The sequence below is a fragment of the Arvicola amphibius genome, chromosome 3 (genome assembly GCF_903992535.2).
Source record: "Arvicola amphibius chromosome 3, mArvAmp1.2, whole genome shotgun sequence".
Lineage (NCBI taxonomy): Eukaryota > Metazoa > Chordata > Mammalia > Rodentia > Cricetidae > Arvicola > Arvicola amphibius.
The window spans coordinates 110,531,720-110,558,558 of record NC_052049.1 but is presented as its reverse complement, the minus strand read 5'-3'; the positions used below and the strand labels follow the sequence as shown (position 1 = coordinate 110,558,558).

Here is a 26,839-nt window from a genome sequence, read left to right as displayed (position 1 = left end):
GCTGCACCCTCCTCTGTGGTCGCCACACCCACCCACTGTCCCAAATCTGGCATTAGCAAAAACAATAACACAAGCAAATGTGTTAATCTATCATGGTAAGAGGCTGAGGCAAAAGGACTGTCATGTGTTTGAGGCTAACCTGAGCTACATAATTGAGTTGTAGGCCAGCCTGGGCTAGAGTGAGAACCTATCTCAAAGAATGAAAATAGAAAAGGTATTACAGGGCTAATCATAGGACTGCATATTTGTGTGCTATACAAACCTGGGCTATTGTGCTCTAAGACAGTGATTTGCAAATGGATTCCTGGGAGCTGTCAGACACACGGGAGCATTGAGAGCTCTGAAGCCCCAAGGCCTGTTCATTCAGACCAGTTGGACTTTTGTTCTCTCATATGCTGTCTTCTGGGTGAGATTTTGGAACAGAAAAAGAATGAAACTCCAGACAGCCATTCCCAAGCCAGCTCATGATCAAAGCTACCTCGCAGCAGGAGAAGCTAATATTTGAATCTCCTGGTCCTTGTACCTCTGCATCTGTAAGCCTGGGAGCTAGAAGCAGGGATGAGAAGCAGGAGTCCGTGGCTGTCACTATGGATGCTGAACTGATGCCATCCACATCACTCAGGACCTTACAGGGTCTAAACCCTCATACAATTCACAGGCTTATTGGGCGTGTCCCATTTTAACGAGCCTTCTTGACATTTCTGATGTAACGTAGGATCTGAGAACTATAGAACTAGGGGAAGGAATTTTTAAATCATGGCCCTATGGGACCCTGGAGTCTTTCCCTGGTCTCTTCAGGGATTCATCAGGGAAGAGCGAGGACCCTTCCAGGGTGCCCACCCCTGATGCTGCCAACTTGCTGTCTGTCAAAGGCACCCCTTTTAGTCATTTTGAATACTGGAGTTGAGCATCTGAGGTTACTTAGGGGAGAAAAAGTATTTATTTGAATGATTAAGTAAAAAGAGTTGGAGAAGCACCATCCTTGGCCAGTCCCATTCCCCAACCTTCGCCCCATGGGAGAAAGAAATGCAGGAATCCAAGAAAAAAGCAAAGGGAAGTTGCTGACCCCATCACACGGGTGCAGCCAGGATTATGAGCTGGGCCCCTCTCCATCATCCCATGTCTACCCTTCTCACCTCTGGAATGTCGTCTTCTCTCCTGCAGGTTAACTCCCTACGAGTGGTACAGTCCGCATCCTTGTGCACAGGGCCGGTGTAACCTTCTGGTCAACCAGTACTCCTTAGGCAACAGCCTCTGGTTTCCAGTCGGAGGCTTCATGCAGCAAGGCTCTACCATCGCCCCTCGCGCCTTGTCCACCCGCTGCGTCAGTGGGGTCTGGTAAGGCCCGGCGGCAGACCCAGGGCTAGGGGATGGAACCAAATAGAGACTGGAGATGGGTGCCAAACAGACCAGCCCTTTCTGATGGCAAGGAGAGCAACCAGGAAAAAAAAAACAATCTGCCTTGCCAGATAGACCCTAGCAAGGAGTCAGGTGGTGGGTAATGTGGGGTGGGAGGTGGGACAAGAGGGCATGAAGACCCAGTATGATTTACTCTCTCCTAGCACCTAGCCCTGCCTCTGGGGTCTCTGGGGTCTGCATATAAAGAGGAGCCAAGACTAAAAAAGGAAACAGCTTTGATGATACACAGGAAAAAAAAAACGACCTCTTGACCTGAAAAATGACTGAGATTGAGTAGCTGGGCCAAGAGGAAGCATATGCAGATTTATGCAAATAGGACCCTGCAGTAAAGTTCCTGAAGGAGAAGGCCCCTTCTTGATTCTCTTCTCCCAGCTTTCTCTGTCTCTTTTCTCCTGCACAGTTGGCCTGTCTGTCTCAAGAGATATGGGAATGGGCAAACCCTTAGACTCTCAGAGGGGCAAATGATTCAACATTAGGAGAGCTCTTTGAAAACTTGCAGCCTCTGTGTCTAAACCAGTCCATTTGTATTAGATTCTTGTGGGGAATGAAGAGAGCTTGCAGCCTAAAGAAGCAAGTTGGCAAGACACAAGAATTGGGTCCTCTCTTAGCAAGCTCTAATAGGTTTGACTGCTGCAGCTTCTGGAATCTCCGGCTTTCTCCTTGGCCTCTTTAAGGAAATGGAGATGAGGGATTTCCATCGCTGATTACCAATGCCTAGGTCACACAGTTGGTCTAGACACAGGTGCCAGAGTTGCTTCTCGAGCTGGGGTTAGTGGCTATGACACTGACACCCCTTTCTATCTAGAGTTTTCATTGCCCCTAATTAAGACTAAATATGGCTGATTTAAACCACTTGGGCAAGACGTTTGCCTGTTCCCAGGCATTGCATAGAAATCACTGAGTAGGTCTACATGCAGAATTGGACTTTGTGTCCTCAAGGAGAGGAGATTGTCTCAGTAGAGGCACTCACAGAACTTCCTTGGAGTCTAGAGAACCTAGGCAGAAACCCTGGAAGGCGAATACCCCAGGGTGTTAATTTCATTTCTGTGGTTTTTTTTCCTTCCAAAGGATGTTCTTTGCCACTCGTGTATCTGGGCTATTGTTGTTAGCCATTGGCTCTCCTACAGCACCCAAGGAAAGTCTTCCTCTAGAGAGTTTTAGAAGACCACATGCCACAGGGTGTTGCTCTAAATAGTAAGCCCCAGATGACTGAGTCACTGTGTCCCGTAGCATGTTAGGAAAGGAACTCTGCGATAGAGAGGGATGGCTGTGAAAGACCCTCACTAGCCCATTGTCCACAATTATCAGCATGTCTCTCTGCCTCTTAAGTTCTTAGATATCAAAATGAAGGTTTAGTTAGTCCCCCAGGAGAGTGGGAGACCAGAAGATATGACCAGCATGACCTGGTTTGGCCTCCCAGCCAGAGCAAGCAACAGGACGTCCCATTGCTCAGAAGAGTGCCGGCTTTACAACTAATTGCTAATGCCCTTCGATACAAGGGCTCAGCCCCAAGAACTCCTTGAGATAGGTCAGCCTGCACTGGGTCATTTGAGCTGACTGACTCTTTGCCCTTATGACCATGTTTCTAAATAGCCACATGCTGGCCAGGAAGGAACAGGCGCCAGAGTGTGGCTATGAGCCTGAGAGAAACTCCAGACAGCTCTGGGGCCATGTCTACATTCAGGGTACATTAACCCTGCTTCTCATCAGGCTGCTGCTGAACTCGGGCTTGCGTCTAGTGATGGTCACAGGAAACAGCTTCCAGCTGTGGAAAGAGCTGAAGGAAGGTGTCAAGAGCATATCCTAAAGGGCGAGGGAAGCCTGTCACTTAGGAGTCACCATTTGAGAAAGCAACGGGGAGGTGACCGGATGATTTTTCTCCCCTAACCAGCCGCAGGCCTCTCTACATCTCTCTAATGCTCATATTCGTCTAATTCTTTCTAGACTGCTGATCACAAATGACATAGTACCTCATTTGCTGTCACCAGTCCCCAGACAGAGCAGGTGTCATTATCCATGTATTAGCTAAAGAAACCCAGAAAAGACCAGGACTTTCCTTGCTATCTCATTGGTGGTCTGTGATCAGAATAACAACAACCACACAAACAAATGAACAGCCCACCTCCCTGGTGGTCAAGCATATAAGAGCCCATTGAGTTGGTGGATGCTCCTATTGTGTGTCTCTAGGAAGGCATCCAAGCTAGAGTTCTTGGTAACCTTACAAAAGGGACAATGGGATTTCTTGGTTTCAAAAATCCACCTGGCAGCTACCAGCTGCCGAGTCCCATGACAAACGCTATGCATTAGCGCAGCACCGTCTGCATACTGGGTAAAGCCTTGTGAATTCAGACACCACGGCTTCGGAATTGGTGATTCTCCAGCCCGATCTGACCCATGCTGAGATCTCTGACTGAGCCCCAGACACACGCTGCAGTACTGCTGTAGATCCAGGCTAATGAGCAGATGGGAAAATCTTGCTTAACCTACCAGAGTGAACACACTGCTGTTTGGCATCTATGCTGCCTGCATTGCAGAATTATTCAAATTTCAAATGGATTCGAGCGAGTCAATAGAACACACTTTAAAGCCTGAAGCTGCTTGCCCATTGTCGGGCTATTTCCAGTTTCAACTTTCAGCAGTCCAAAGATGCTTTTCACAAGTTTGTCTTCGTTAAAGACTTTCTGCGGTTACGGTCGTAGAACTGGCTCTGTATGACCGTGTCGGTATTTATCAAACTCCTTCCCAGAGCCTCTCTTTGCTTTCCTGTAGCAGTTGGAGAGTGGGTTCGCCTCCTTGGGTTGTAGGGATTAGTGGAGGCAGTGGATGTCACTCATGTAAGGTACTCTGCACACGGCAATTTTGCACAAAGCCCACACCTCATTCACCAGTTCATATCCTGTAGTCCCTAGACCCTGGTCTGCGTGGACTATGCATCTTTTGAATAGCAACAAGTAATTACCTTGCAGAAACAAGGGGGGGAGGAGCACAACCAATTCTCATTTGCCAGGCAACACTCACAAACTCAGTTTATGTCTCTTGACATCATATGTCCTGTCTCACTTCCCTTCCTACACAGAGCTGAGATCACATTCAAAGAAAGACACTTGCATTCTCCTGGGTCATAGCCCGACGGGGCTCAGGGGTGCAAGCCTCCTGGGAGTGCCAAGGCCATGATGCCTTCCTGGTCTCTTCCTGCATAGGTGGGCGTTCACCCTCATCATCATCTCCTCGTACACAGCCAACCTGGCCGCCTTCCTGACTGTGCAGCGTATGGAAGTGCCCATTGAGTCAGTGGACGACCTGGCTGACCAGACCACCATTGAGTATGGCACGATTCATGGAGGCTCCAGCATGACTTTCTTCCAAGTAAACACCGTGCGGCTGCTCACCCATGTGGAGGGTTGGGGAGGGCAGAAGGCCGTGAAGAAAATTCTGCGCTCAAGATCCAAATGTCTGTACTCTCTCATCCTCTCTTTTGGACCTGAGAGGTCTTCGTGGGGCTCAGTTTTCTCCTGTTCCACCAAATTTCCTCAGAATGAGGTCCCAGGGGGATTGAGTATGACTATCAACCTAACCCAAATGGTCGTGCCTGAGCAGCTGTTAGTGCTTAAGATGATTTTAGAACTAATGTGATGGAACCTTCTAAATTTATAATAGTTTCATGTTTGTTTTATGTGCATTATAGGCTGTGAATCAAACGTGTAGCCTTATTTACATTACTGCATAGGATAGCGCTGTTATGCCCATTTAAATTTTAAAAAGTGACTTGGGCTTTATAGTTAGTACTTTATAGTTAGACAAAGCAGGATTAAAATAATATGGAGCCTGGGTGGCTTCCTGGGTAAAATGCTGGCTCTGCCAAGCATGAAAACCTGGGTTTGGATTCCTGCGATCATGTAAAAAGCTGGGTGTGGTCATGCACATCTGTAACCCAGTGCTGAGGCTGGGGTAGAGGCAGAGACAAACAGTAGCCAGAGCTTACTAGCCAGGAGCATATCCCATCAGGGAGCCCCAGACCTATCAAAGAGATTCCTGCATTTAAAGCACAAGGTGGAAGACACCTCAAATCCACCTGTACACTCACACGTATATACACAGGCACATGCTCATACTAACGAAAATAATGTGCCTGTCACCGACACTTAAGGAACACTAAATGAAGATGACCTGAAGCCATTTCTCCTAGGCTGACGGGTTCCCAGATGCAGACGCTCTCGGGTTCTTTAGGACATCGCCTTGTGAGACTCAGGAGAAGGCCCTGCCACAGACTAGTGTTCACTGACAGCCAAGCTGATTGATCACCAAGGCTGACAGAAGCAGGCCACACAGAATAGCAGTTTTCATATGCTCTGAGAGCTCCAGGGAAGCAGATTTCCCCTGGGGCTCATGGCTGTCTAACCAACCCAATGCCCAAGAAGCTCATTTTCACATGAGATAAGCCCAAGACCTTTGGTCTGTTTCCAGTCGGCATTTTGGTGCCTTTTGGCATGTGGACAGGAGAAGGCTTTGTACAAATAGAGTTTGGATTGACCCCCAGCTTTCTGTCATGTTATTATTTGTAAAACAGAAGCCAACCTTGGGTTGTGTAGTTGATACATTGGCTAAGGATGGGTAGAAATAGTGGCACTGCTTCTTCAAGGGATGTCAGTTAGTCTTGAATGAACCTGAGGACACTGCCCCAAAACTGAGGGGCAATGAAGGGACATGACCAGCATTTCAGCTCTGCCGGTATGAGGAAGTCAGTGCTGGAGGTGAGAACCAGTGACTGAGCCAGGAGGCTGAATTCACAGTACTTCAGATCCCTTCCTCATTTCCTATTAAAGATGCCAGTCCCTCCTCCATTATGCAGTGGCAATGACCTTCTTGAGTTGAGACAGCAGGAAGAAAAAGGTGGTTGGTTGTGATGTGGGGTACAGCGGCAGAAGGGCCCACATACTGAGACTTGGATTCCTTCCCTCTTGAAGCCAGCATTTCCTTTCTCGTTTCCCAACCCTGCTTCCTTCTGATCTTTCCCCAGAATTCCCGTTACCAGACCTATCAACGCATGTGGAATTATATGTACTCCAAGCAGCCGAGTGTGTTTGTGAAGAGCACGGAGGAGGGAATTGCCAGGGTGTTGAATTCCAACTACGCCTTCCTGCTGGAGTCCACCATGAATGAGTACTATCGGCAGCGAAACTGCAACCTCACTCAGATTGGGGGCCTGCTGGACACCAAGGGCTATGGGATTGGCATGCCAGTCGGTATGCAGGAGAGGAACAGCCTTTGGGTATAGCTTTCTCCAGACAGGGTCAGGGTAGCCCAAACCGCCAACTACAGTCTGGAATCCATTAACCCCTATTTTTAGAACCAGCAGGGTTGAGGGTGACTTTAGGTAGGCTTTCTTATGGTAAGGAAAAAAAAAAAAAGCAAATGTGTACTTCTAAGTGTACTTCTAAGTAGGAGTGTGCATGCGTTTGTGTGTGTGTGTGTATGTATGTGTGAATGTGTGTGTGTATGTATGTATGTATGTGTGCATGTGTGTGTGTGTACATGTACACATGTGGAGGCCAAAGGCTAACATTGGAAGTCTTCCTCAATTGTTCTCTATTTTCGTTTTTGAAATGGGACCTCTCACTGAATCTGATGCTCACTGTTTTGGCTAGACTAATCCCAGCCATCCCCCTGTCTCTGCCTCCTCATTGCTAGGATTCCAGGTGTGCACCACCATGCCTCGCCTTTCACTTGGGTGCTGAAGATCTGAATGCAGGTCCTCATGTTTGCACAAGTCCTTTACTGACTCAGCCATTTCTCCAGCTCCCTAATCAGTAATTAAAGAACGAATTGGCTGGTTATTTCATTCCTTCACCATTGGAGAACAGTCCTCATTATTGGAGAGTACTGATGTCCTAGCAGACATTTCAGGCCTTGTTCTCGTCTCTTGGATTTCGGCACATTGGCATTTCTCTGTTGATCGGCGGCTCTACTAACAGTGGGACAAAGGAGGAGCTCGAAGCGCTGAGATAAACACATCTTGTTGTTCGTAGTTTCTTGACAAGATTGCATGAGGTGGCTTTCTAATTCTTTGTAGATTTCACTGCTCTGTCTACTTCCACTTGGTGCGGGTCATTGAGAGTGGGCACTAGTGTGCAATGCATTTATTGGGTGCCATCTGGTTTTGTTATAGGAGAGTAAGTTGTTTGGCTTCTAAAATGGTGCCGCAGCTGTGCTTTTAAAGGCCATTCGCTTTGCTGATAGCTCCTCTACCAGGAAATAAGGAGATGCGTTAAACTGTTGTGTTTGTGGGGGATCTCAACACATCCTCTGAGTGGTCTGATGTGGGTCATTGACCGTAGCACTGTGTCGAGCTGTCCTGGTGTAAGGGTGCTCCTGAAAAAGGCGGCAGGCAGAAGAATCACGAAGCAGGGGCACGAGACCACGTGAGTCACATTTCACATCCTTGGATTGATCTTTCCCTGACTGGAAGTGTTATCAATTGCAGAATTCATTTATAGCTGGAATACAATGAGCATAGTTTTGGAGTCAGGGAGACCTGGCCATGGTACCTTAGATAGGTGCTTTAACCTCTCCCAGCCTTGGTTAGCCATGTAATAGAATTAAGTTTCCCATATTTACAGGAGTCCCTGTGAGGGTTAGACCTGTAGTTGGTCAGGTGCCTTCTCTAGGTGTCTCGTACTTAGTCTTCTTTGGGGGAATATTAGTGTCTTTCTCATTTTTCCTATAGTTCCCAGTATTGTTTGTTAGAAGCAAGTTACTTCTTAAAACATTGATGAAAAAACAACCAAATGAGCAATGATGAGAGTCACCCCTGAACACAGTCAGTTCTAACACCAGCAGCTGTATAAGGTGAAGGCTTTTTTCTGTGTACTGGCAAGCCTTCATAGGCTCTGTCTACAGCCATATGTTAGTGCGCACTAATAGGACAGATTATGGGCCTCTTTGGGAAGTGTATTAGCTGACATTTTCTTTCAAGATGGTGGGGTAGATCATGAAATGAACTGGGGGTGCACCTTGGTAATACTCCAGTGGCCCAATAAATTTAACCTAAATGTCAAATGCTTCCTTTCCCTGGGAACTTGACCACACAGAGCTGAGGTGAAAGAGACCAGTTTTAGAAAGTTTCAATGATAACCAAGGGAAAAAAAAGATGGAGAGGAAGGCTTTCATCTTCCACCTGCCATGATACTGTCTTAGGTGTGTCCGCTCATTTCACTGTGCCATGTGCGAGGTAGACTTGGTTATGCCCATGCCGCAGAGAATAGAACTGAGATTTAGAGCAGTAAGACTTCTTGTCCAACCTCATAAACTAGAACAAGAAGCCTTCTTGAACCTTGGATGCTTCTCTCCAGATGCAGTAAGTCCTTTCCAGAATAGACCTCAGCTAGACAGGACAGGATAGATGGGTATAGGGGGACTGTGGAGAGGCTTGTGTTCTTAAGTGAGGCTGGGAAGAACATTGTGTAACCCACCAATGAGGCAAGATTTCGATCCCCTGAGGTAAGAGGGAGAGAATCTCTGCAGGAGTGATGTGGTTGGGCCCAGGGAAAAGAAGAGAGACAATAAGGAAAGATGGAAACCAAATCAGATGGCTCTGGAGCTGAGAAAGCCTGCAGGGAGCAAACAAAAGAGCCTTCAGTGCCGCACCAAGTGCATTGAGTTTGGGTAGACGTGCCTTGTTGCAGTGAAACACTGTCTCTAAATCTCGATGGCATTAGCCTAACATCTGTCCACATCTGCATCTTACTTATGGACTCATTCACTAAAGTGTGCACTGCACTCCGGTTCTAGAAATGACGGTGCATGGACAGCCATGACAAAACCACATTCAAAGCTGCAAACTTGTCATGTGGTCACTCAGCCTAGTTGTACCTAAAGAAGGGGGGACGCTGTTGTACAGCTGGACAGTCTATGACCCAGCACCCTGGGTATTGCCTTAGAGCATGTCAGAAATGCAGAATCTCAGGTCCTGCCCCTAACCCACTGAATCGGAATATCTATTTAACAAAATCTCCAGGTGATTCCTATTCACATTAAATGTGAAAAGCCCCACTGATTTGTTCAGGCTTCCTCCTGTATCCAACATCATAGGTGTTCTCAGAGGCACCTGACCACACAGGAACTTTGTCATGCTTGGGAAAGCAAACTGGGCAACTGAGTTGTTTTCCAAGTCTCTTGGCTATTTTTTCTTAATGACCACAGGCCTTCACCTGAGGTAGGACTTCGAGCTTTCCCTGATTTCACTTAATCCTATTTGTGTGATTAAACCTGAATTCTTGAACCAATCAAAGCTCCTTGATTGTATTCTATTGGAAAAGTTATTAAAAGAATTGTACTCAACAGAAAGAAAAGCCTTCCGTTTGATGGAGGGACACAGGGTGATGGACAGGGACATAGGCTCTGGTTAACTCAGTTATGAGAGTTGTGGACACCTGGTGACTGGCTTCTGTATGTGGATGGACGTAAGGATGCTCTGGTTGGCTCTTTTCCCAGTGGTTGGTGGCTGGTTATGGTAAATGATAGTCAAGTGTAATGTAGCAACATTTACAAGTGCCCAAGAAATGAATAAATGTGAAGCAGAAGCCAGACAACCGACTGAGAGCTTTGTGTCATAGGAACACACATGGTAGCTTCCTAGAAGCTAATAGGTGAATCTACACCCAATTGCGTGAGTGTCATGGTACAGATCATTGAATTCCAATAGGCCCCTTTTAAAGTAGAAAGTGAGGGTGCCAGGCAGGGAGATGGGTGGCACACAAATATCTGGGAAGCCATTGCTTGGCCTATACTGGGGTCTTTGGTCCTAGCATGACCATGTTAGACATGGCAGGAAGGGAAGTGGAAGAGCTGAGCAGCCCATTAAGCCAGAAGGCCCTTCGTTCAGAAGAGAAGATGGAGTTAGAAGACAGTACCGTCTTGGGGACAAGTGCCATCTGCTCTATCTGTGCCCCTCCTGGGGTTTACGTGAACAGAAAGACCAGGATGTATGCTGGGACAGGGAGCTCAGTGTGTCTAATAGGACACTGACATCCTGCCCTGGCTTCCCTTTGTCCCTGTAGGCTCAGTGTTCCGGGATGAGTTCGACCTGGCCATTCTCCAGCTGCAGGAGAACAACCGCCTGGAGATTCTGAAGCGAAAGTGGTGGGAAGGGGGAAAATGCCCCAAGGAGGAAGATCACAGAGCCAAAGGTAAGCACACTTGGGGCTTCCCTCCTACTTTACGAGACCGACGTGGCCTGGTTCTCCTGCCCAAAGTCTAAGCAATGGCTTGTAGGCTACTTGGACACCAAAGCCTAGATTGTGGGCTGCCAGGGACCAGTCCCATCCCAGTCTTTTCTGCTGTAGGCACCAATGTCCCCTCACAGATCCTAGAGCAGGATCCTAGCAGCAGTGTTACCTGAATCTTCCTCTCACATCTCAATGCCACTGTCTACCCTGGCCCACAGCTACACCGTGTTAGCTACTTGTCTATTGCTATGATAAAAGACCACATGAAGGCATGGTGTCAGGAGCAGAAATTGAGGGCTCACATCTTGATGGCAAACACCAAGCAGGTGGAGTAAACTGGGAATGACCCGTGACTTTGAAACCTCAAGGCCCATGCTCTACTGACATACTTCTTCCTGTAAGGCCACGTTTCCTTAACCTCCCCAATGAGCATCGTCAACTAGGGATGAAGTATTCAAATACCAGCATCTCTGGGGGACATTCTCATTCAAACCAACACATCCATCCTCTTGCTTCCCCCTGTGGGTTTGCAATAGTCTGATCTCCTTTTGTTTCCCATTCTTGTGACTTGACAGTGGCCAGAGTGACTCATGTTTAAAATGCAAATGAAACCACAGATTTCCTCTGCATGAGCCCTCTAGCAACTTCCTCTCTCACTCAGAATAAATTTCAGGTTCCCTGGAACCTCAAGGCCCAGTGTGATCTATTGCCCTAGACTCTCTCTTTTATTTCTGCTCCCCAAGCCTCCCCATCTTGCATCTATCCTGGAGTCAGAGCACCTGCTCCCTCCCCTGTGATGCTCTATTCTCAGGCTCCTTCCCCTCCCACCTGAACCTATTTTATTTTATTTTTTTCTAGGCTGCACTACTGCCTTAGAGTATTGCTTATTGCTATGTGTTCACTTCCCACCTTTATGGGAGTGAAGATATCATAAGGGCGCGGTTTGTCTTCCCGGCACCAGCACAGGGTATTTTCTTGAATGAAAGAATGATGGATAAAGGAATGGCACTGCATTGGGTTGAATGGGAAGCAACCACAGGCTGTGTGGGCAGTAAGCAGTGCAGAGTGTCCCTGACCACCCCGGATTTCTTGTAGGGAGACCCACTGTTGCCTGTTATTTTTAGATGACTCATATTCTCAACATGTCCCGACTTGGACGATAAATCATAGGTCACCCTTGCAGTCTTCTTGCAGCCTCGATAAAATCTGCAACAGATTTGCCTGCTCATGTTCTCCCTTTGGAAGGAGTAGAATGAAGGAGAGCAAGCACTTGCCTTTCTTTTGGCATGAATGATTACCCCCACAAGATGTTGAGAGCCACTGTGTTTCCGAGTGTTTGTATGTGGACTTCCATCTGGCAAGGCCAGGTCTCTGGATTATGGCTCTAGGGGGCAGAATGTAAATAATGTAAAAGAAATACTACCTTCCTAAGAAGCCACTGACAACACACACTTCTTGGGATGTTCCTTTCCCAAGGGCCAGAGCCACCCATGGGAATGACCATTAGTGGACATGGGGCATTGGCCCCATTTGAATCCCTCATTTGATTCAATTTGAATCTCTCATTTGAATCCCATCTCCACCCACTGCTAATCTGTGAACATAGGTATCTGGTTAATGCTGCCTAGCTTGCTTCTGTGTATGTGATTAATACAGAAACCAGCATGCCCTAGAGTTGTGGGGAAGGTGAATCTGAGACTAGAAAGCACAGGGTTCTGTTTGTAGGAAAGGCCAGGGCATCCCAACCATTATTAATTTGCACTGGAATGTGTGCCATGCTACTCTCAGAATTCCAGGATGGTCTGTTCTGTTGTCTGTCTGCATTTAATTTCCGACTATAGCCAGTCAGTTATCCAATCAACAAGCGATACTGAGGGACAATGAGCAGTCTTGTTCCTGGGAATAAGACAGTCTCGGAGACCATTAAGGATCTTGAAGTTTCAGGGAAGATTATCAAACAGTCCTGGTATTTGCCAGACTACAGTGGAAGGCTGAGGGTGAGTGCAGAGGGGACTAACTGTTATTTTTTGGAAGAAAACCATGAGGGAAATACAGAGGAAAAGATCAGGACATGATTACAGATTGGATATAAAAAACTAGATTTCAGAATTGCCCAGATCCTGATCAGGTAAAGACAGTGTGAAGAGGGCATTGCAGGCAAATAAGCACCACAGGGAAGAAGATGGAGGTCAGAATCTGCAGAGAAGGGGACACCAGGGGCTCCTATGGGATGGGTGAAGCCTTGGTTCAACATAGGGACCGATTTGAGAAAGCTGGTTAAAGGTGTCAGAGGTTCTAGAGTAAGCTACTATGGGACCACAAACGCTGGTCCTGTGTGTGGTCTCAGAGGTCATTTGGAGAGCATCTCTGGTCCCAAAAGACGGCTATTACCTTGTGAGAAGCACAGTCCAAAACAAGTTCCACATACTCAGAGCAGACATGATGCTGTTGGAAGGTGAGAGTCTGGGTCTGCTAGAGAAGTATTTTGGAATATAGACATTTTCTTGCTGCACACAGAAGGAAATTTATCCTAAAGCTGATGACAGAAGTTAAAGAGTAAACAGAAGAAAAGGTTAAGACCCAAACTCACCAAGACTGCAAAGTGGATAAAAGGGAGGCCCACCCAAACAAAAGCATGCTGGGTTGTGGCCCGTCCCTGTCAAGGAGACTGCCCACATGTTGACATCTACAACTGCTGTCACTTCCAGAAGGAGCTGAGGATTGCAAGAGCTACAAGGAGATCTTTTTGCCACTTTTAGAGTTTGGGAAATCCCAGAATTATATGACACACCACACAGAACAGCAGCATGGGAAGACCCGTGGAGACTGAGAACAGAGAAAATGGAAGGCCTGAAGTTTCCCCGGGCTTCAGATGAGAATATTGGAAATCAGAGTGTAGCGGATGGAAGATGAAATGCCCACACATTTTCTGTGAAACATTGTGGTCCTCTCCCATCCTAAGATCAAAGTCTACCTAGTGAAAAAGGAGGAGTAGAGGAGAGTTTTACCTGAATTTAAGCCAAAATTTACCAAGAAGTCTGCGCTTGGCACTGGAGTGAAAATTGGAGGTGGAGGTAGAACTTAGGTTTATCTGTGGGAGAAGAAAGGGATCCTTTTTACAGTTGTTGGAAAGGCTTGCAGCTTGGAAAGACTTCCCCACTCCCCAGGGGTTTATAGAGGCTGATTAGACAGTGGAGTTTGAGGTGGTGGGAAGAGGAGTCAGGAACGGGGAAAGATGAAGTGATGTGAACGGGAGCCCTCTCCACGTTATACACAGGGACCAAGTGTTCCCTGGCATAGAGGACAGAACTGAACAGATGAGAAGGAAATTAGCAGAGGAGTCACCCTGCCCGGGTTACTGTGCCTCAGAAGACGCCTGGGTCCTGCCAGTCTGCCAACACTAACTTGCGTTTGCAATGTTCTTTGGAACACAACAGCGAGCATTGCAGTGAGAGCCAAGGTGCTGGAGCAGGGCTGTGTGGAGAATGCTGTGCACATTCCCACAAGCACAGTGTCAGCTACCCGCCATAGCAACCAGGGCCAGCTTCATGCAGTGGCCCCACTTCTGCCATGGCTGAAATCCAGACACAAATTATCCAGAGATGCGCAAAGCCTTCTTGGCCGAGCAAAATCCCCACGTGACCTCTTACAGGCCATGCTGGAAGCTCTCGCCCAAGACTGGAGGTGCCTTAGCTTCATTTCTCTCTGGCAAATTAGCCATTGCCCTTACTATAGCATCTCATTCATTGATCAGAGGACTCAGACATGCAGGAGCAGCGTGACCCAAAAGATCTCTTCCTTGAAGTCTTTAAATGGCCACCAGGAGTCAAGCCATGGGAGCTTTTCCTGTTGTGTCTCAAATAGCAGGAGTCTTAATTTGCTTTCCCCAGCAGCTCCTGGGTCATCTTTCTTTTTATAATTTGCACTGGTTGGCTTTCACATGTGCCTAAAGGAATGAGAGGACTATGGAATAAGCAGAGAGATGGGGGTGAGGCGAAATAGGAGGGTGGTCTTTTTTCCCCAGAGACCTCTGAAACTGACAGTAACTGCCAGCACTTCGGTTTCAATTAAAATGTACCAGACAACATGCCGGGGCCTAATGTAATCCCTTTCTGCTTTGTTATTCTATTAAAATGCACAAAATTTCAAAGAAAAGGAACTGAAGCTTACTCCACTTTAATCCAGAATTACAGCGTGATACCAGGGCCAAGACGAGTTCCGACACTGACGGAACGCCTCCTGTCTCAAGCCTTCTCAACAGGCCGGTTTTGGCTCGTGTTGTATGCAATGACATTCCCCCTTCCCTTTGTAACCTCTTCTCTCTGTTCCCACCTGGACCTTCCTGCAAAGACTGAGAACTAAGATGGCAGATTAGGTAAAAGACTGGCGATTACCCCGCCCCCCTACCACCAAAAAGAAGACCAAACTCCATATCAAGCTGTTTTCATTTTCTTCAGTTTTCTTTTTTCAAAAAACACGTATTTTATTTGTTTATTTTCTCACTTGGCTTCTATGAAAGGAAACCTTGCTAGCCACTGGAAGATGCCAGCATCCCCATGCAAGGGGATTGGATTACCAAAGGCTTCACAGAACAATTGCTAGACAAAAGGTGATGGGTGAACTCCAAGGAAATTAAATACTTTTATCTTGAAAAACAGGAGCTCCTAATCAGGGCTTCAAAGGAAAACAAATACTCCAGCAGGCTGTGAAAATCGGGGTCCCCTTTCAAGAATGGCAAAGGGGCAGTGCTGTTGACTTTCAGAACCCTTGGATAATAGGAAGTTTGATGTCTGGCACAGTGGGAATAAAAGCATGAGACTTCATAGCAATGGAGGTGTAGGTGGTGGTGGTGGGGGGGACTCTGGGAATGCTTCCCTCCCTCTTTCTCCTCAGAGGCCCAGTGTGGTTATCCTGGCTCTCTGGTCTCTTTGGAAAGCTCTGAGGTAGAAGCCTGACTTTGGGAGTTTGACAGCAGCTCAGAGAAATACTTCCAGGAAGACCCTTTCTAAGCAAGTCATACTGAGTACTGGGAGGCAGAGACCCTCCAGAAGGTGGTCAGAAAACAGAACACGAATGGAAACCGGTAAACGGTGACCCAACCAGTTGGCAACCAAGGAAGGCAGCTGTTCTGAAGACTATACTCACCTCTCTCTGGAAACTGAGCCATTAAGCCGACACATCGATTCAAATATCTGATGTCAAGTTCTACAGAGAGAAAGGGTTCCTGATATGAACTTGTAGCCTGTGTACAGAATCCCTCATCCTTAACACCTTGGATGTTCTGGGCAATAGAACCAGTTTTCAGGATGCCAGTTGAGTTCTGGAAGCGTTTAGTATGGTCCGAGTGATCACAGAGCAATGGGAGGTGGGTGTGCTGCGAAGACTCTGCTTTCCAGCTGGATTTGGGTGTGGAACCTCTGGCAATGACCTGAATTCTGCACTTTTGTTTCCTTGACAGGAAAATGGAGTCACAAGTTGTTAAGGACAGCTACAAAGTCAGAGTTAAAATAGTTGTCAAGGGCAAAGTTAAAATCATTAGCACTGAACCTTGCCTGTTTTAGAACTTGTAAACACTTGTAAAGAATGGCTTTATAGTTCCAGAGAACATAGCTTTGCCAATAGATTTATTTAGAAATTCTCTGTTAGCTAGGGAAAGTTACACAAACCAAGCTCTCTGTCTTTTTATGTTCTTATTATACAGTGGGAAGAGTCAGCCTCCTTTCTAGACAGTTTAATAATTGAAGGAGATTGCAAGTGGTTTGGAACGTGAGATGCCTCAGCTTGCATCACGGGATATTATAAAGTACCTCTCCCAGAATGTATTTTAATACATAGCAAAATTTCTCAAATGCTTCTTTTGTCTTGTGTCCCTTTTCTCCTTATTTTCTTCTAACCGCCCTTTCCAGAATCTACTAGAAGTCGGTGGAAGATGTCAGAGTGAGGGCAAGCAGACGTGGCAGGCTCTCTGCCTCATAGTGTGGAGCCATACAGATTTGATGAGTCGCTGGGAAGGTCGTGTAGGTTAGTCTATACATACTAGAGGAGGAGCGGCTGTTTACAACAAAGAATCCCGCGGAGACAGCCCCATCTGATATAGCCACATGGCTGTAGGAGGATGTGCCTCCAAAATGGTTGAGAGCCATATGGATCCAAGAATCTATGTTTGTATCAGATGCTGATGCTGCCTGGAGCTTTAGACCTAGCACGGTGGCCAGCTCCTGGAAAATGCACCATAAAGATCTGTTGATCAGCTTCGAAGAGAACATAGGATGTCACTTGTTGAGATTAGGACACTCGTCTGTTCTCTCTCTATGCCTGTCACTGTGAAGTTACCCCGCACCCACCCACAAACCATTGTTCCAAAAGAGAACAGCATGTCTCGCGTGCAGAGAGACGCACTGTTGCTTGGAACTCAGTGAGGGTTTTAAGGGCTAGGAGCTAAGTCTACCTGAATCTAAATCTGAGGAGTGATTCTTAGCTAGGTAGAAAGGAGGGAGGGGCAGGTGAATGGATGAGATCCAAGACTCTTCACTGCAGTATCTCCTGATAATGTCTGTTCCCCTTTCCTAGTTCCAAAGACAAAGAAAATGATGCATTTGCATTTGGGAGCCAGTATTTGGATCTGTGGTCAATCTGTGAGTGACACCTGAGTTAGTATTTCCCCGACCAGGGATTTGTGAGGAGATCCTGAGACTGTTTCAGCTAATGCGCACTAATTGCTGAAGCACAGCCGAGGCCCAGGCTCAGAGTGTCAGGAGGAAAGCCCAGTTTTAAAGCCGTCTGTCTGGGTGACTTATACACCATCCCATCCACGGAAGGCGAGAGAGGCAGTGACTAGATGGCTTCCTGGTCCCTCTTGCAGGTGCTGGGGCATCTGTAAGGGTGGCAGGGACCTTGCAGGCTGGAGCATAGTCATCCTGAGCCCCTGCTGATGGATGGCTGTGTGCTGCGCGAGGCATTAGACTTCTAGGGGGGTGACTGATGGCAGTGTTAAACAGAACGGGCCTCACTCTCTGAAGGTGCCCCTCCCCCTGCCCGCCTTCATCTGTTTCTCAGTTCTCACTCTGCCAGCAATCTATTCTTGCTTCAACTTTCCAATGACTTCCTAAAGGCATGGCTGGTATACAAGCCTCGCTCTGAAGAGGGGGAAGAGGCCACTCAGCCTGGCGTTGGCATGTGAGAGCCAACACCCATGATTAACAGGTGGGCCTCGAAAATGGAGACTCTGCGAAAGAAAGACTGGGATTGGTTAAGGTGGCTCGGGGCCTCTACCAGCATCCTGCTAAAACCTTAGCTCCTTCTGAAGCTTGTCTAGTCCAAGTCAGAGTCCCAGTCATCCCAGCACAGACCACAGGTTCTTTTCTTCCCCTGCCCCCACCCCTATCCGACATGGGAGGTCTATGTCACGGAGTAAGCCAGGTTAGTGCTCTGCCCCTTCAGAAGCTCTGGACCAACTACCCGGATCCTCCGCTGAGAGCTGCCACAGTTTACAGTTACCACATGCAGCGTTTGATGAGGAGCTGGCTATGGATCACAATATGAATCTGGGGTTTTTGGGCAACATAGGCCTCTGTGGGGCTGTCTTTCTTCTTTCCTTCCTTCCTTCTTTCCTTCCTTCCTTCCTTCCTTCCTTCCTTCCTTCCTTCCTTCCTTCCTTCCTTCTAGCCATTTGTTTCTCTTCATCTTGTGTGTAGGTCTATATGGTGAGCATGTGTGTGCATGTGTGTGTTTACAGGAGGGTAGGTGCATGAGTGCCTGCATGTGTGTGGATCTGAAGGCTCCGAGGCTGGTCTCTAGAATCTTCCTTGATCATTTTTCTACTTTCTTTTTCTTGAGGTTGGGTCTCTCAAACCCAAAGCTCACAAATACTGCTAGTCTGGCTAGCCAGTTTTTTATTTCAAGGCTGGGATTACAGGCAAGCAGTTATACTCAGCTGGCACAGGTATGTGGTTCTTAGGATCTGAACTCTGGTCCTCTTGCTTGCACAGGGCAAGAGTTTTAACTGCTCAGCCACCTTCCACTTTTTTTATTGAGCACCTCTTATGTGCCATGTCCCATGATTGTGAGGTAGAGAGTCCTTTCCAATGAACTTGGTCTAATGGGAAATCTAGATACATAAACTTAAACCCATGATTATTGTGATTATTATTAATTAGAATCAATTAGAATGATACACAATGTGTTACTAGTAAGGCATAAAAGCTATAGACCTGACAGAGTTGTGTATGATTGGAAAACCCACCAAAATAAAGTGGCCCCGAAGTTCAGTAATAAAAGGTCAGGCTAGCTCGATGTGTGTGTGTGTGTGTGTGTGTGTGTGTGTGCTGAACTAGTTATTTTTGCAGCGCTTTACCAGATAACCTTACAGAAGCATCTTTAGGGAGGAGGGTTTTAATTTGATTCAGTTTCCAGGGGATTCCAAACTGGCGGGAACACAAAGGCATTCCGTCCACTGGTGCTTTAAAATGTTTGAAGTGGTACACATTCACATGGCAGCCAGACGGGAAGCATCGAGAGGCCCGTCAGAACCAGAGGGGCCTCACCTGCTAGTGACCCATTTCTGCCAGCTGAGCCCCACATCCCAAAGGTTCCATAGCCTTTTGCAAATGGCGCCACCAGCTGGAGACCAAGTGTTCAAATCCATGAGCCCATGAGTAATATTTCAGACACAAAGCCACAGACGTGCTTGAGAGAAGTCAAAAAATACAGATAGGCACATGGAAGGCATTCTGGGAAATGCAAATAGTTCTGCACTGCTAGAGATGATGTCACAGTTTTTCCATTTCAGAAAGATGGATTTTATGGAGGGTAGAGTTGAACAGGAAATGGCTGCATGCGAGGACATTATTTTGAAATTGATGCAATAGTTCAGGCAAGGGTTGGGGAGCACTTGAAGGTGGTGGGATGGATAAGGAGATTGTTTAGGATAAACTTGGTAATAGCCAGTGTTTGGAGGAGAGGCAAGAGACCAAGACCAAGTCACTCACCCAGGCGGCTGGTGAGGCCGGGAGAGAGCGTTCAGCTGTGGTTTTATAAAGAGCCGTGAAAGGGAGTGTGATTGACAGTGTCACTGCTCAGAGAGGTTGTGTAAGATAGGAAATTTCCAGGAGCTAAGAAATAAAACGTGGGGAGTGATTTCAGAGGGGCAAGACGACGTCACATTCGAGAGAACTGGTTAACTAGAAGTAGCAGAAGTAAATCCAGATTGGTGAATTCATTTTCTCCTTCAGGTATAGTATCCAGGGTCTAAAAGCTTCTCAGGTGTTCAAAATTATGTTTGAGATCTGGAAAAAATATTGGCTTCCCAATGCACAAAGAAAACCTGCAAAAATTAAATTAAGACATGTTTAATTAAATATCTCCAAAGTGGAACATTGTTCCAACTTCATTAATTTTTAAATTTAATATTCATAAAGTTGCATCACATTTAGACACGATTTGTGGGTTAGATTTTTCTCATTTTGCATACATTCCCTTGTATGCACAGTGATGGCTGAGAAGTCACAGCCAATTGGAAATTTCTCCTCCATAAAACCAAAAGCAAAAAAAGAGAAAAGTTTAAATGCATTTAGTTGTAAGATGTTGGGTGGATTTTCTTCTACCTGCTTTTGTGTGGGACAGAGTCTCCAAATGTGTTTTAAGAACCTTTAAAGTGACCCAGAATAACGCTGAGATAGACAGCTCTCTTCAGAAGGTTCACGGTGATAGAGAAGCAGGAGAACAGTCGGGATCTGAGAAGGGAAGGACGTGAACTGGAAAGAGCCAATGGCGAGGGGAAGATGGGAAGGGTCAGGAGGTGACTGAGAGGGAGTCGGGAATGCAGCCACAGGGCACAGGTGATAGAATGAGGCCCAGACTCTTGGACAGATCCATTCTTCTTTAAGAGCCCCTTACATTCCATCCCCTCATCCATGTGGATCCTGATATTCTTACAATGCTTTCTGTCCCTGGTGGCCCAGGTGAGAGAGGCTGGTAGTCAAATGAACCCTAACTACTTTCCTTCCTATGTTTAAGATCCTCTGTCTTGGTTTAATCCAGATGGAGGCCCCTGTATCACTTAGTGCAGATTTGGAAGAGCTGACTATGGGAATCTGTAGACCAGAATGCAAGGTCTGTATGATATATGCTTATGTGAGGCTTTGGGTCCACTGGAAGTGGACTGTCAGCTAGGCTGAGAATGCCACTGAGCTGTGTTGTTAAAACAACAACAACAAATAAACAAAAAGAAATCAGATACCCACCAGGGTCTTTGTGGTGGGAAACCAGAGGCATCTTGAAATGGCCAGATAGGGATATTGTGGCAGCTTTCTGAGCTGCATCTGATTCCTGGTCCTTTCTGTGAAGCATCTTAGGTAGTGCAAACTGACTCTCCCTGAAAGCCAGTGATCAGACACAGAAAAACCCCAAAGAGTGCAGGACGTAAACCTCCGGGTCACCAATTTCTTAGACTAAAGAAGCCTTTTAATCCCTGATTGTGCTTCCCCTTCAGTCAAACATCCCATGTGCTCACCTGACACTTCTATTAGTTTTGTTTCTCTACAGCCAAAGAAAACATTGAGTTGTGGGGCTAAATTCATCAGTGCTGCAACTGAAATGGCCATAACCATTCTACAAATAAGTATCAGGATATCTTCAGCTAGCTCGCTAGGCAATGAGGGTACGATACAACTGTAAAGAACATAAAAGTGCATGCATGATTCCAAAGATAACAATTTCAAACTCGTTGTAGGCCTGGCTGGCTGGGGAACATTCCCCTGGGAAGCTTGCTCCTAATACAGAGCCAGTAAACTTAATGGCTCGGCAGGTGAGGGTGCTTGCTGCCAAACCTGCTGGCCTGCGTTTGACTCCCAGGGCCTAACGTGGTAGAGGGAGAGGCCTGCTCCTCAACTTCCAGCTGTGCTCGGGGGCACATATGCTGGGAGTATGAGCACACGCACTGACACACAAATAAGTAGATATAAATAATAATTGATAATAAAATACAGAGTCTGCTTCAGATATGCTGATTTCTTAGGTCTTGAGAAAGGGCTGGTGGTCTCTATCTCGGGTTTCCCAGGAGTTTCTAGTAACAGCCAACTTGGGGATGGATTAGTCCAGTAGGGGGGAAAAGTCTCACTTTCCAAAATAAGCTAACATTTTAGTCCCTTCTCCCAAATATCTAGGTCCAGGATTATTTCAGAGCTTGGAGATTTGGGATTTTGGAAGACTGGCTGGCTGAGCAACCCCTATCCTGAAAACCTAACAATGTTTCCTGAAATCTAAATTGGAGCATTGTTATTTATCTGCTCAAAAGCTTCAGGCTTCAGAGTTTTGGATTAAGGATGACCAACCTATAATAATCTGACTCTGGCAAACACAATTCTTTCTATATCCTTATATACCAAAACACACTGTGAGGAAGATAAGGCAGAAGTTTTAGAATTTAAGGTATTTTGGTGTCATGTCATTATGAACTAAATCAGGTTGGGCTGTCCCTTTCCCCTAAGACAGTCCTCAGCTCCCAGCGTAGTACAGTCTTGTGGTTTTTTTCCAGTCTCCTTCATTCCCAGCTCTGTCTCCTTGCCCCAGTTTACTGCAACAACCCTGCTTCTTTTTTTCTCAAATGATGAATTAAATCTTTTTCAGGAATGAATGGGTCTGAGAGACCATCTCCAAGACTCCGTTCCGGTTGTTGAAGTGACTTCTGCATTGTTGCGGTGGGTCTTTCTACTCTTTCCAAGTAACTTGTGCTTCTTGTCACTCTCTTCCAGGCCTGGGAATGGAGAATATTGGTGGAATCTTTGTGGTTCTTATTTGTGGCTTAATAGTGGCCATTTTCATGGCTATGCTGGAGTTTTTATGGACTCTCAGACACTCAGAAGCGTCCGAGGTAAGCTTCCAATGGCTTCCAAAGACATACCACCAACAGCAGTGTGAGACTCACTGGCTTCTGCGCGCTTCAGACAGGAACTGCAGCATATACCCAGAGGGCACACAGGCTGGGACAGTGGGAACAATTTCAGTCTCCAGAGTAAAAGATTTGAGTAGTAGACACTGTCACATGTTGATTGTGCAACCACAGAAAGGGCTCCATATTTTTCTTTGACACAGCCATTAAATTAACATGTGAGGAAAGGTGTTTTTATAAACAACAAACTGTATAGTATTGTGGGGAGGGGAATGGGTAAAAGTACCAGGTTATTCATGTGAAATATGACCTCAGACCTTCCATTTTGACTGTCTTTGTATATAGGTACAGGTGAAAACCCTCAGGGATATCCAAAATTAAAGGAACCAAGAGGTTCATCTTCTGTCTCAGAAATTTTAATAAATTTAATTCTCTAGTTGTGGCTTAGAGGTTGGGTTAATATCTACTTTGCACCCATGAAAAGTCTGAGAAGAAGGAATACTTTGTCCCATTGGTTCTCCATTCCTCCATAGGGAGGATGCACAAGGATGCTTTGTCCCATTAGTCCTCCATCCCTCCACAGGGAGGATGCACAAGAATGCTCTGTCCCATTGGTCCTCCATCCCTCCACAGGGAGGATGCACAAGGATGCTTTGTCCCATTAGTCCTCCATTCCTCCACAGGTATGATGTACACGAATGCTTTGTCCCATTGGTCCTCCATCCCTCCACAGGGAGGATGCACAAGAATGCTTTGTCCCATTGGTCCTCCATCCCTCCACAGGGAGGATGCACAAGAATGCTTTGTCCCATTGGTCCTCCATCCCTCCACAGGGAGGATGCACAAGAATGCTTTGTCCCATTGGTCCTCCATTTCTCCCCAAGGAAAATGCAAAATTTTTGCATGTTAATTGTACTGTGAGACTTTTTCTCTTTTTCATTACATTAGCCTCTCAGCTCTGGCTCTTCCAGCTGCCACTGCCAGTGCAGCAGGGTGTGCTACCCCCACAATGCCTCTGCCTGCTTCTACCACTGCTCGTCTACTCTAGCACCTTACTCTAACCTCTATGGTTTACCCTCTCTCCAAAATCCACAGCTGTACCAGCTGTTACTTTTAAAAAGTAGTAATGTCACTGTCACCTTGCCTTATACAAGCCTTCTACTGAGCTAACGGTATTTGATTATCTACCTATCTATCATCTATCTATCTATCTATCTATCTATCTATCTATCTATTTATCTATCTAGACAGGGTTTTTCTGTGTAACAGCCCTGGCTATCCTAGAACTTGCTTTGTAGACCAGGCTGGCCTCAAACTCTCAGAGATTCGACCACCTCTGCCTCCCTAGTGCTGGAATTAAAGGCTTGCGCCACCACTGCCCAGTGACATTTGATAACAATATTAATTTCCGTTTCCTTCCTCCCTCCCAACTCTTGATGCCATTCTGATGGCTTCTCCCTGCCCCAGTGAAGGGGCCCTGCCCAGTGTCTGAACCCATCATTCACAGACTCTCTTGTCCTTTCCCTTGTTCAACATCAGATCTTTTGGGTTCCCTGGTATATCTGCTTCCAGTTCTGTTCCCCTCCCCTTCTGCCCATTCCTTAAAATGCTGCTAGTATTTATATATTCCACATGAGTCTGATGAGGTGAGCCTTTCCTTCTCCAGTGAAACATTCCCTATTCTTCTCCTGCCTTTTACTCTGGGCCAGAAGTCAACCATCCACCAGCCACCTCAGCACCGCTGTCACACTGACACAAAGTACTTACATGCCAGGCTGCGACAGCTATAGACATGGAGCTATTGAACGTAAGGACTGCCTGTCATCTCTGTATTTCCATGACAAATCACAATGCTTGACCCACAGTAGATGGTAAATGCATGTTGTTATATCCTGGTCACATGTAATGGTTTAAGCAGGTGGCAGGGGTTTTTTGTTGCCATAGTAATTATTAGAAGCACAGAGGGGTTTAGTGGTTTGCCAAGAATCTTCTGCTATTTAGTGACAACAATGGGCCTAGAATCATGTCTGAGAGCCAAAGTTAGGCCATATTGTATGTGCAGTTGCTTCCATGGCCTATTTCTCCCAAGAGCTCCAGCAGGATCTGGATTTACCCTGAAATTCAATGAGTCTCAGACTATTCCAATAGCTGAAACGAAGAGGAAACTGTATTGGCTGTGTGGCTCTGGCGCAATATTTGCCTCACTGATAGAACATGAGGAGGAGGAGGAGGAGGAGGAGGAGGAGGAGGAGGAGGAGGAGGAGGAGGAGGAGGAGGAGGAGGAGGAGGAGGAGGCGGCTTTTTCTGCCATCATGCTCCAAGAGTGTCCTTCTGGCCTCAGAGATGAGAACTCAACCGAGTATGCTCGGACTTTGGAGTTAGACAGGTTTAAGTTCTAGTTCTCAATGGGATACTCGTTAGTCAGTTCTTCACAAAATACACAATATTTCCTGAGTTCCTACCTACATGTCTTCTAAATGGATATTGTAATATTAGTGATAGTAACCATAGTAACACAAGTTCACCATTCTTTATCCACTGGTCCTCAGACCCCCTAAAACTAGGAATGGTCCAAGCCTTTCATAAGTGCGATGCATATGTATTCCTCCACAAAGTCTGATCAATGTTCCCCATCTTCATTGCACTCAGTGTGAACACGCGAACATTTTGCTGTAGAAACTGCAATGTGTTTGAATATGGAGTTTGTCCCAGACCCACTGGGTGTTAAACATAACATGGTGTTTGTGCATTGTCATGCCTTTCTAAACTCTGGAATATCCTGAGCTTTGAAGAACAACTGGAGCCAAGTGTTTTACGTGAGGAGACTGTGGTCCTACAGATGTGGCGGTTGTTTGCTTCCGTGATCTTCAGGATGCATCATCTCCAACCACTGGCAACATAACTCAGGACAGCTAAAAGGAAGTCAAGGCTGTGTTGGCTTTTGGCAGTGGTAGACATGTAGTGTTGATGGAGCTGAAAGAGAGACTAGGGAAGAATAGGCAGCTACTTCCTTCCCCACAGTATTTCTGGAATGTTCCTTTCCAGCCGGGACAACTCAACTGGTCATGATGGTTAAAAAGACATGGGAACCGTTGGGCTGAAGGCAAAATGAACACATGATGACTTTTTCAAATACCAGGGAGACTGATATAGAAGGTTTTAAGTAGGTTTCAAGATCCACCTTTACCTGAGGTCAAGGGAAGAAATTCTCAGGGGTAGAAACTAAGCAGAGTAGAAGGAAGCAGCTGTCAGTGCAAATGTGCCAGAATGGTACTCTCTCTTTCCCAAAATGCTGAGGTTGCTCTTGAAGGTGGCCAAAGATTGGGCATCATCTGGCAGGGTTGTTGAACGAAAGCGGTTGTGTGGTGGGCTTTTGAGCCTTAAACAGGAGTGGGAATGAGGCCTTCATTTAACCTTCACACTTGAGATGACTGGCTGTCCCAACACCCTCTGCCTGCAGACCCCAGGAGACTCATGAGGCCCTCTGAGTGACTTCCTCTCTGTGGCTCTCTGTGACTTCCGCTGTCTCCCTTAGGTGTCTGTGTGTCAGGAGATGGTGACGGAGCTGCGCAGCATCATCCTGTGCCAGGACAGTATCCACCCCAGGCGGCGGCGCTCTGGAGGCCTGCCACCCCAACCCCCGGTCCTGGAGGAGCGCCGGCCCCGGGGCACAGCGACGCTCAGCAATGGCAAGCTGTGTGGCGCCGGCGAGCCCGACCAGCTGGCGCAGAGACTGGCACAAGAGGCCGCCCTAGTGGCTCGCGGCTGCACGCACATTCGCGTGTGCCCGGAGTGCCGCCGCTTCCAAGGCCTGCGGGCGCGACCATCGCCGGCTCGCAGCGAGGAGAGCCTGGAGTGGGACAAGACCACCAACAGCAGCGAGCCCGAGTAGTGGCGCGAAGGACCGCGGAGCCAGGCGGGGAGGCGGGAGGGTTGACTTTGCAACATCTTTCTCTCCAAATTCAAGACTCAATCACTTAACAAAGAGCATCAGAGCCTGATGCTCCAGAAGGAGGAGGACCGCCCTGTGGGAGAGCAGGTCTATCTGGACGTTGCATCCACGTGGCAGAGATGCTGGCCCTTGTGGGCACAAGGACCTATCTCCTCCCAGAGGGCTTTTCTTTCAAACCGAAATAACATGGAGTCTGGGTAATGGGGCCCCGGCCGGGGAAGCTCAAGAAATTGATGGCATCATCAGTTGAATTCCCCCTGGGAAGGGGCCATTGTACCCTGGGTCTAGTTCTTAACAGGAAAAAAAAATTAAACCCAACAGGGAAGTTTTTCTTTTCTGAATTTGTATATTTTTGTT

The 26,839-nt window shown here is 46.9% G+C and overlaps 1 protein-coding gene across 1 annotated transcript in view; it reads left to right on the top strand.

Annotated features, from left to right (window-relative positions):
- The window catches only part of Grik4 (glutamate ionotropic receptor kainate type subunit 4), a 288,631-nt gene extending 262,187 nt beyond the window's left edge, over positions 1-26,444 (top strand). Inside the window, exons 14-19 of the mRNA XM_038322435.1 lie at positions 1,165-1,338; positions 4,620-4,785; positions 6,437-6,662; positions 10,476-10,604; positions 22,394-22,512; positions 26,066-26,444. Coding sequence (XP_038178363.1) covers positions 1,165-1,338; positions 4,620-4,785; positions 6,437-6,662; positions 10,476-10,604; positions 22,394-22,512; positions 26,066-26,422 — 1,171 coding nt within the window. The 3' untranslated portion in view covers positions 26,423-26,444. The remainder of the gene's footprint in view (positions 1-1,164; positions 1,339-4,619; positions 4,786-6,436; positions 6,663-10,475; positions 10,605-22,393; positions 22,513-26,065) is intronic.
- The last annotated feature ends 395 nt before the right edge of the window (positions 26,445-26,839 follow it).